The 10028-nt window shown below is 45.8% G+C and overlaps 3 protein-coding genes across 3 annotated transcripts; 2 read left to right on the top strand and 1 right to left on the bottom strand.

Annotated features, from left to right (window-relative positions):
- The first annotated feature begins 388 nt into the window (after window positions 1–388).
- On the top strand, window positions 389–2484 carry LOC136540193 (LIM domain-containing protein WLIM2a-like). Its single transcript, XM_066532200.1, has 5 exons — window positions 389–850; window positions 1186–1291; window positions 1391–1428; window positions 1518–1607; window positions 1998–2484. The coding sequence occupies exons 1-5, from the start codon at window positions 716–718 to the stop codon at window positions 2223–2225; spliced, it is 597 nt and encodes a 198-aa protein (XP_066388297.1). The 5' UTR covers window positions 389–715; the 3' UTR covers window positions 2226–2484.
- Window positions 2485–3615: 1131 nt separating this feature from the next.
- On the bottom strand, window positions 3616–8064 carry LOC136534000 (cytosolic enolase 3-like). Its single transcript, XM_066526506.1, has 11 exons — window positions 7365–8064; window positions 6954–7025; window positions 6738–6854; window positions 6477–6557; window positions 6084–6160; window positions 5864–5967; window positions 5287–5385; window positions 5089–5174; window positions 4934–5020; window positions 4144–4341; window positions 3616–4038 (listed from the first exon to the last, which is right to left on the bottom strand). The coding sequence occupies exons 1-11, from the start codon at window positions 7785–7787 to the stop codon at window positions 3961–3963; spliced, it is 1422 nt and encodes a 473-aa protein (XP_066382603.1). The 5' UTR covers window positions 7788–8064; the 3' UTR covers window positions 3616–3960.
- Window positions 8065–8181: 117 nt separating this feature from the next.
- LOC136534010 (17.9 kDa class I heat shock protein-like) lies at window positions 8182–9129 on the top strand. Its single transcript, XM_066526512.1, has one exon. The coding sequence runs from the start codon at window positions 8296–8298 to the stop codon at window positions 8770–8772; it is 477 nt and encodes a 158-aa protein (XP_066382609.1). The 5' UTR covers window positions 8182–8295; the 3' UTR covers window positions 8773–9129.
- The last annotated feature ends 899 nt before the right edge of the window (window positions 9130–10028 follow it).

The following is a 10028-nucleotide window of genomic DNA, read 5'->3' as shown; positions in this document are numbered from 1 at the left end:
AATCACGCAGAAACAAGAGGATAGTCCGACGAGGCAGCCGGAAAAGGCTAGCCGACGTGGGCCGCACCACGCCTGCCCGGGCCCCGCGCAATAATATCTCCGTCTCCCTGCCACGGCGCCACGCCACAGATCCTGACGCCTGGGTCCCGCTCGCCCCTCCACCCATGCGACCAGTGCTTGGCTGCTTGCTTCTCCCGTACTTTTTCCCGGTCCCCCCCACCGCAGCTGCGGAACTCATTACTCGCCGACACGTAGGTCCCACCATCTGACGGCCCCGCCACCAGTGACCCGAGCCCTCAGAGCATCCTGTGCGCGGAGCTTCCTCCTCGAATGCGCACTAATGGTGGTAGTAATAATTGCTCACTGGTTTAATGAGCAGCAGCACGGCACTGTGCTGTGCTGTGCCTCCATCATCCGATTCCCACATCCCCCGTCGTCGCTTGTTTGTTGCTGCCTTTTCCTTTCCGCCGCGGCGAAAGTGAGGCGCGGGCGAGCTGGGGGAGGGAGACGAACCCGTCATAATTCCATCGCTTAATCGCGTCTCGTGCTCCTGCGTATATAAGCGCGGCAATCGGGACGCCGGGCGAGGTGTTCATTCTTCATCCCACGCCACGCGCGCGCAGGCCAAGGCCGGATCGTGCTCTCAGTCAGATCTCGCCGGCCACGACCCGTGAGAGAGGGACAGAGAGAGGGGAGGTTGGCCGGTGATCGGGAGATGATGTTTAGCGGGACGCAGCAGAAGTGCAAGGTGTGCACCAAGACGGTGTACCCGATGGACCAGCTCTCCACCGACGGCGTCGTCTTCCACCGCTCCTGCTTCAAGTGCCAGCACTGCAAGTCTACCCTCTCCGTACGTTCCCTAGCGCATGTTCTCTTCTAATGGGTAGGTGGATGGATCTGTAGGGTAATGCAATGTAGCATCGGGTAGTAGATCTGCGAATTACTGCGGCGAACGGATCTGGTGCGAGTTTCCTAGTATCAGGAAAATTCTATATGCCCAGGAGAGATCATGATTTTGTCCATTTCCCATTCGCTAAACAGAGAGGATTGGGCAGAAAATCGATGCAAATGAAAACTCTTATTTGATCTTCTGTTTAGGACGACCTTTCGATGTATGTCTAGGCAAAGATAAGCAGTTGTACAAGGTCTGACAATCTCCGTATTCATCCTTTTCGCCTTTGATAGCTGAGCAACTATTCCTCGTTCGAAGGTGTGCCGTACTGCAAGGCCCATTTCGAGCAGCTGTTCAAGGAGACCGGGAGTTACAACAAGAGCTTCCAATCACAATCACGTACGTTTTCATTCAGTACCGAATCATAGACATGAAAATACAAGCTTTTGTGTTTCTGTGATCTGATGCAGTGATGTGCTCGTGGTTTTCTTCTTTCAGCCGCAAAGATTACTCCGGAAAAGTTGGCCCCTGAGCTGGTGAGTGCCAGTCTGCATGCGTTAGTTTTTGTCTCATTGTATTCCTGAATTGGAGAAGTGATAAATTTTGTCCAAAATCTGCTATCCAGACCAGATCACCAAGCAAAGCTGCAAGGATGTTTTCAGGAACACAAGACAAGTGTGCGACTTGCGGTAAAACCGCATATCCTCTTGAGAAGGTAATTTTGGTCACATTATGCCTTTTTCCTTTTCATTATTTCCTTTCAAAATTTTGGGATGTAGCTTGTGAAAATCTGGCATCTAATTCAGTAGTTCATCAAGGTCAATCTTTACTATGGAACATCTCAGGATCAATCCCCATGGGTTTCAATGGCTTTCACAACTGAACAAAATATTTGTCCCCTTCTAGTCATGTTAACCTGGTCGTGCTGTCAACCTAAATTTTGCTCCATTTAACAATAAAATTTTATCTTTGTTCATCTTAATTTGTCTAATTATCCTTTCATGATTGCCTTGAGTCATCAAAACTCTTATTTCTGATCGCTTTCCTTGAGCCAGCAAAACATGTGGACAGTGGTTCTAATGCATGGCTGTTAAAAACATTGCAGGTAACAGTTGAAGAAAAGGCCTACCATAAGTCATGCTTCAAATGCTCCCACGGGGGCTGTGCGATTACACCTTCCAACTATGCAGCCTTGGAGGGCATCCTCTACTGTAAACACCATTTCTCTCAGCTTTTCAAGGAGAAGGGAAGCTACAACCACTTGCTCAAGCGCGCGTCGGTCAAGCGTGCTGCTGAAGCACAGCCAGAACAACCAGCCTCTGATTCCTCCTGATTGCGCCATTTCAACAGCGGGGGTTTGAAGAGCCTCATGTTTTTACTTAAAACCGCATGCTGTATGTTATTCCATCTACGCCCTGAGGATCCCGGACTTCTCTATTTTGGTATCCTCTGCTGTGCTAGTTGGATCACATCAGTGAACCATGGAATTGCTGTCATTTTCAATGAAATTGTTGTGCATCAAGTATTGAAATCTTCACTGAAATTGTTGTGCACCAAGTAATGAAATCGGGTATCTTGCCCTTATTGATCGATATATTTATTGTCTATGTTGTTTTGTTGTCTTGGGTACTATGCAGTCTGGTTTGGCATATGGTCCTAAAAGGTTCTTTTTGGTTGAGTGAACTTTCTTCTCTATATATAGCCATATAGGTCGAAATGCTACCCTGTTTTGGGAGGTTTCTGCCTCCCAGAAAGGGAAAGGGAAAGGGAAAGTGAAGAAGCTCTCCCAGTCCCAGGCAGGGTTAACAGTTACACTTGCAACTAGCCGAGTTTGTTCTTGTACGGTCTTGTGCGCAGAGAACTGCCGACTGCAAGACATCCCTGTTGCTGGATTACGCTGAGCACAATTACATGAGTGCCTCATGCTCTAAGCATGTTCGATGCAAATGGAAGCGTTGGAAATTGAAATGCTCGTGAGATTTGAAGAGCAATCAGAACATGGCTAATAATAACACAGATAACTGCTAGTTGTATATTGTTGCCATATCATTTACAACCTTCTAATAGCCCACTCATATAATAGTTGACTACTGATATAACTACACTATTAATATCTGACCTATCATACTGTCACAAAGATTCTTGAAGCACGAGTATAAGCCGGCTGTAAGTTTATAGCTAGTTTCACTTATTTCTCCTCTCCTCTCCTAGTCTCTCCTCCACCTCAACATAAATCATGTGGCACCTTATACGGACCTACTTACATCATCTTATTATACTTGGTACAATTCACGGCTTTAAAGTTGCTGACACTGCCTATAATATTCGCATGTGCCACTAGGAAGTCAGAATAAATAGAAAGGGCTAGATTAATTTTGTGTATATGTTCATCCATATACTCCTGTTATCTTGTGCACCAGATATTTCCACCTTTAAATTCAAAAGGATTTAAAAACCCTTATGCGGACTAAGATTTTTGAAAATCAACTGGGACTGCCTTAAACCATAAACGTACGGTACTGTCCACAGTATAGAGCTTGTAGACCAGCTTATTAGGCACTCATCTCATCTAGGCAAAGTTGATTGAAAAAACAAAAGTATGCACTCATGCAAATGAATTAGGTCACGCCTGTAGTCGAAGCCAGAGACGTGAGCACTACCGAATAGTTTCATAACCTTGAAGAGCATCAACTATATGACTATGAGATACGAAAAAGGACCAATTATACTTAGAATGTAACTCACTTCTATTTCTTAAACCATCTTCTCAGGTTCTGACTCATGTTTATAACCATGCTATACACAAATTAAACAAAAAAATCCAAGTTGAACAACACAAAAAATGTAAACCCCACCACTGCATCCGCTATATATATGTTCGACAACAATGCCATCATCTAGTACAAAATGGTGCATTTCACCACCCTATTTCCATATCCTCGATGAGGATGAGCACACGCAATTGGACAAGACAACAAAGAAAAGTTAAGTGGCTACATACGAAGGCGGGTCAAGATTTCCAGTTCTCCCCGCAACTCAAATTATACCACAGATCATTATACCACAGATCAGCTCGTGCTTACAGTTCTCCAATTCTCCCCTGCATAGACACCTTCACTTCCAAGTTCTTCCTCTATTCTAAGTAGCTGCAAAATCAACGTTGCAAGGTTACCACAAGTCAGCTGTATTCATGGTGGTGTGTATGCTGTGTACTTGCATAGAAATATAAAGGATTCAACAGAAAGAAAAACCTGATTGTATTTAGTTAGACACTCTCCACGGCAGGGGGCACCGGCTTTGATCTGTCCGGCTGCAGCACCAACAGCCAGGTCAGCAATGAAAGAATCCTCAGTATCTCCAGACCTATGTGACACCATCACACCCCAATGAGCATCCTTTGCCTGCTTCAAAACCTCTATGGCCTCAGTGACAGTGCCCACTTGATTTGCCTGCATATATAAAAATGTTATTGACAAACTAAACATGACAAGAAACACAACAGGTATACTAAGGGCCCCTAACGAATATAGAAACTTTGCAGGCAGCGGTATGTTTCCTGCCAAAACCTATGAAATAATCGTGTTCGAAATAGGGCATCAACAGAATCACATATGAACTTTAAGGGAACAAAGATTGTTATGAAAATACACATGCAAGCAAGAGGTTGTGATCACAATGTGCCTAGAGGCTACAGCCTACTAGTTTAATTGCAAGTTTCTCAGCTTTCAGCAAATTCAAATAATATATGGATGACAAATGTATCACTGTTTCAGATTGAATACAACACTGTTCTATATAAATAAACTTACAACTCAGACTACACAAAGCTTCATTTATAATGCACATTGAGAAGGAAGAGTAGCGTTTTAATAAACAATAAGTATGAGCATCCAAATATTGTCAAATAAAGCATGCCTTGTTCCAGAGTTACATGTCATGTGGTACTGTTACTTGTCACTCTCGAACTATTCCAATAACATGGATATATAACACAAACTAGCCCCAATAAGAAAGAATTTATATGGATGACTTGATACTTGCCTTGAGAACAAGAGCATTGCAAGTGTACTCATTAACTGCCCGCTTAATGCGTTCGGGGTCAGACATTAACAAGTCATCCCCTGCAACCTGTACACATTTCATACCATGAGCTACTCACGAACTAATAATAACTGAAAGTTAGAAGAAAAAACCACCTGGCACAGCTCTAGAGTGGTCAATTTTTTTGAGTGCTCCCAGTCATCTTTATCAAAGGGCTGCTCAATGGAGACAAGTGGGTACTCTAGTGCAGAAAGTGGAGGCAAGAAAACAGTGAACTTGTGTTTATATGCTTCATGAAACTAAAATATGTAGAAGAAAAAGAAAGATGATGTCAACCCACAATCCAGGGATACCTGAACAAAGCTGGCTATAGATCTCAATCATATCATCAGCAGTTTTGAAGTTCTGCCCTGATTTCTTTGTTGACTTGAACTCCAGATCATATTTCTTTCCTGCAAAGAGTTGGGTGAACATAGCCATAAACTAACTCATTGACACAGCAAATACAAAAGAACCCAATGCATGGACTATAGAATCAACTAACATTCAAGCTCAATATTTCTAAGGTTCAAGATTGTACAGTATCTGGTCATCCGAATGCAAGTAGAGTATGTAGCAACATCGTTACAAGATTCCTGCTAGGTGGTTCTGAAAGCATGCTTTCAATGGGGCTGGTTCTGGTGTTTAGTAGGAACAATATTAAACAAACAGATGACATCACGGAAGAAATGAGGCATAAATAATATGGATAGGGGCCTAAAAGTGAAAACACTGCATGAAACTCTTCCAGTAATCAGACACAACCAGAGCAGCAGAATGATTACATCCTATCACCAAATTTCATAGTCTGTTTTATATTTTTATTCACAGAGCTAATTTTTGAACATTTACATAGTCCATGCATAGGCAATGCACTGCTTTTCTACTTACCTACACAAAAATCAGTAGCAGCAACATCAATTGCCAATTTTATTCTTCCATTATATCCAGCCCTCTCTATTGCCGCAATAACAAGATCCAGGCCTTCAGATATGCTGAACATCAATAAAGCAACATAGATATTGGCATATTGAAATCCATATGTAAGTCCCCAATTGGGAAAACAAGAAATATGTGATATCAGAAAATAGAAAATGAGTTTCTCACTTGCCTGGAAATATTTGGAGCAAATCCACCATGATCTCCAATGTTGCAGCTGTCTGAGCCACATTTCTCCAAGATAATATCCTGTAAAAGTAATTATTAGTAAGTAAATATCTACAAAAGTGAGCATACCTTTCTGGCAGTCTGAGGGGAAAACTTGTAAGAGCTAAGAGGTCCATAATGTCAGTACTTTGCCTCAACGACAACCGGCCCAAATGAATTAATAGTAGCTAAATTCAGACCGGGAAAAAAGAGAGAAGGAACCAGAAAGGCTGAGTGCAATATTAGTTTTTTATTGAACACAATCTTATGATGTTTGATGAACATCTTGAACCAAGTACCAGTGGAAAACAACACTTATGTTATATCTGCAGCACAGATTGTTATAAGTGAAGGCTACCTTGAGATGGTGATAGGTCTCTGAACCCATCTGCATTGCTTCTTCAAAGTTCTTAGCACCAACAGGAAGGATCATAATTTCCTACAAAGAAGAAAGGTTTATAGTTACTCCAGAGCTACAGTTAAACATGTTGATATGGCTGATATACATGAACAACTAACTATATTAATATGTTTCTGTTTAGGCAAAAGATAACTCAAGTGGACAAAATAAGGGAATAATGCCTTCAACTTCTCAGATTCTAAAGGTTTGGAGGAATACTTGAATGGGAAGACCATTTCCAGCATGCTTTCCACCATTAATGACTGTAATTGCAGGGACAGGAAGAGTTGTAGCGCTTTTGCCAACAAGATCTGCTATATGCTTGTAGAGTGGAACCTGCACAGCAACAAGCATCCAATGATCCGGCAATAAGAATTCTGTGCTGTGGCATGACACATTTATCAAATTATGATGATTTTAGCAGAAAAGCAGCACCTCTTTTTCAGCAGCACCAGCTTTGCAAGCTGCAATTGACACTGCCAGCATAGCATTTGCTCCAAGCTCAGCCTGCATTTCGCACAATATCATAGCTATTTCCATTTGGACAAAATCTATTTGCCAGAAATAAGGGAACGGAATCAAGATACAAAAAAAATTGAGGCAGTAGTGGTAAGTGGAAACACAAGTACAGTGAAAATAATAGCATTATTTCCGAACAATCAAATATAACCGAAATAATTAGTTTCCCATACTGCCCCTAAATTGACTATACCCAATGTAAAGAATTGCTTGAGCATATGGAGCCATCCGTCGTTGTTTGTGTATAGCATGGGTTTGACAATGCAGAATTTAGGAACAAAAAACCGCAGAGGAGAGAAAAAGGGAAAGGATCTCCGAGTTTTCCACCTTGTGGCGCGCCTTGTCCAAGTCCATGATGGCCTGGTCGATCTGCGCCTGCTGCTGCGGATCCATCCCAACGAGCGCCTCCGACACCTTGTCGTTGATCACCCGCACCGCGTCGGCGACCGCCCTGGCGAGGATCTTCCGCCTCTCGGAGGCCCCGGCCGAGTCGGCGGCGGCGCCCGAGCCGGCCGCGGATGCTCGGTGCACGGCCTTGTTGGTGTGCAACTCGACCTCAACGGCCGGCGCGCCGTGGCCGTCAAGGATCTGGCGCGCCCGCACCCTCGTGATCACGGCGGGCGCCGCCCGCCGCATGTGGCCCGCGATGAAGAGCACCGGGTCGAGGGCCTTGGCGCGGACCGCCGCGTTCACGGCCTCCTCGATCTTGCGCGAGAGCAGGTGCTTCTCCAGGTACTCCTGCACCGACATGGCTGCCACGGCGGTGGAATTCTCCTCCTCCTCACGACTTCACCACGCCGTGCTCACCTCTGCCGTCTCTAGTGCGTGCGGCGAGTCGCCTGAATCCAAAGTCCTGAACTAGGAAGACAACGAGACAGAGAGGTCTGACGAGTGTGCACGCGTGGGCCCTGTTTGATGTTGGGCTAAATTGTTTTTTGGCACAAGACCGGGCCTTGGCCCATGAACAAAATTACTAGAAGCCCAGCTACTTTCGATCTAGAAGAGAGACCCACTGGATAGCTCTAGCATTTCTCCACGCTCGAATCCAGCGGCGTCGGGTCCATGCTCGAACACGTGAGAACTCTCCGGAAACTACTTTCTTCTCCACTTCTTCGCTATCGCTTTTCCTTTATAAAATGCTCCCCTTCTAGGAATTAAGAGAGACATCAAGCAGCGATCAGAAGCTCAACAAAATCGCTCGAATGTCTTTCCCAAAATCTTCGATTCGTCGACAAGAAGACTAAAAATCGAACCGACCATGTCGCTGATCCGCCGCAGCAACGTGTTCGATCCCTTCTCCCTCGACCTCTGGGACCCCTTTGAGGGCTTCCCCTTCGGCTCCGGCAGCAGCAGCAGTCTCTTCCCCTCGTTCCCGCGCACCAGCTCGGAGACCGCGGCCTTCGCTGGCGCGCGGATCGACTGGAAGGAGACCCCAGAGGCGCACGTGTTCAAGGCGGACGTCCCGGGGCTGAAGAAGGAGGAGGTCAAGGTGGAGGTTGAGGACGGCAACATCCTTCAGATCAGCGGCGAGCGCAACAAGGAGCAGGAGGAGGAGACGGACACCTGGCACCGCGTGGAGCGGAGCAGCGGCAGGTTCCTGCGCAGGTTCCGACTGCCCGAGAACGCCAAGACGGAGCAGATCAGGGCCGCCATGGAGAACTGCGTGCTTACGGTCACTGTGCCCAAGGAGGACGTCAAGAAGCCTGAGGTGAAGTCCATTCAGATCTCCGGCTAGACATCGGTCCGCACGTCCGGTCCTCGTGCCTGCGTGATTGGAGGAAACGGCAGTTCGCCTCGGCCGTTCTGTGAAATAAAATTGGGTTAAAAGCATTTTGAGTGTATGTCACTAATATGGTGGTAATGTGGTATGATGGCGGAATGTGGTCAGAAACTCTACGTCTTTTTGGTCTGCCTGGTGGTGTTGAATCTTAGCTTTGAGAGTCCCTGTTGTTGTGGTCTATGTATGATGTATCGTGAGTTTGCTCTTTATCTAGAATTTCTTCATTGTGGTATCTTAAGATCTGTCCATGTTTTTGTCGCTGTACTACCTCCATATCTCATCCTAATAAAAGGTTGGCAGTCCCATTTACTAGTTTTTGTGACTATCAGAGAAATTACTGTTTCATAGGGATGCAAGGCGGGTCAGGGATGCAAGATGGGTTGTCTTACGGGTTGTCCGTAAACCCATTAACAGGCTAATTATAGGCCCTCTTTCATTCGCTGAAAAATCATGGCCGAAAGTACCATTATTTGTTACGAGAGAAAAACACTATTTTTTCGCTGAAATGGTACGGCTCATAAGACGAACGAACAAGACCTATATCCACAAAAGATTAGCCCATTGGCTCTCACCGGACGCGCCGGTAGTATTGATCGGACGCAGGACCCAGCGTCCGGTCCTTAGATTTTCACCACGTGTCCCCTATTTCAAATGCTGATTGTCCGATCTCAACGGTCATCAGTACACTTAAGTTGTGACTGGACGCACTACAGTGTAGGACCAGACACAGGACCCCAACGTCCGGCCACTTCAAGTAAGGTTCTATTACGACCGGACACGTCAGTTCGATCATGATCGGACGCAGGAGGGGCAGCGTCTGGTCGAGTCCAGAGAGTTCCCAGAGCTGCTCAACTGCGACCGGACGCATCCAGTCGGTCATGATCGGACGCAGCAACAGCGTCCGGTCCTTCTCCTCTTCTCTATGCTGCCACATCAACAGGACCGGATGCACCCACTCCGCGTCCGGTCATGAAGTGACCCAGCGTCCAGTCGAAGACTGACTCCAGCGTCTTCACTGCTTCCATTGACCAGATGCGCCGGTCTAGTTGAAGCCAGCGTCCGGTCCACTCTATGAAACCCTGTCTTTTTTGTATAGAGCACTTGTGACACCGTCAGACTATCCGCACTGACACTTCGCCGGTGAAGTTTTGAACCCTTGCTCCTAAGTGTTAAACACAATATGTATCTCCTTTGTGCATTTGTGTTAGCAT

This window comes from Miscanthus floridulus, chromosome 2 (genome assembly GCF_019320115.1).
Source record: "Miscanthus floridulus cultivar M001 chromosome 2, ASM1932011v1, whole genome shotgun sequence".
NCBI classification, from domain to species: domain Eukaryota; kingdom Viridiplantae; phylum Streptophyta; class Magnoliopsida; order Poales; family Poaceae; genus Miscanthus; species Miscanthus floridulus.
This window is presented reverse-complemented; position numbering and strand designations above follow the sequence as displayed.

Bases quoted from the DNA above. Each gene is read 5' to 3' on its own strand.
- LOC136540193 (XM_066532200.1), top strand. From the start codon at position 716: ATGATGTTTAGCGGGACGCAGCAGAAGTGCAAGGTGTGCACCAAGACG. The intron at 1,292-1,390 runs GTACGTTTTCAT...TTCTTCTTTCAG, and splicing joins GAGCTTCCAATCACAATCAC to CCGCAAAGATTACTCCGGAA. The intron at 1,429-1,517 runs GTGAGTGCCAGT...TCTGCTATCCAG, and splicing joins AAAAGTTGGCCCCTGAGCTG to ACCAGATCACCAAGCAAAGC.
- LOC136534000 (XM_066526506.1), bottom strand. From the start codon at position 7,787: ATGTCGGTGCAGGAGTACCTGGAGAAGCACCTGCTCTCGCGCAAGATC. The intron at 6,558-6,737 runs GTATTCCTCCAA...TCTTCTTTGTAG, and splicing joins GAAATGGTCTTCCCATTCAA to GAAATTATGATCCTTCCTGT. The intron at 6,161-6,476 runs GTAGCCTTCACT...TTACTTTTACAG, and splicing joins AGACCTATCACCATCTCAAG to GATATTATCTTGGAGAAATG.
- LOC136534010 (XM_066526512.1), top strand. From the start codon at position 8,296: ATGTCGCTGATCCGCCGCAGCAACGTGTTCGATCCCTTCTCCCTCGAC.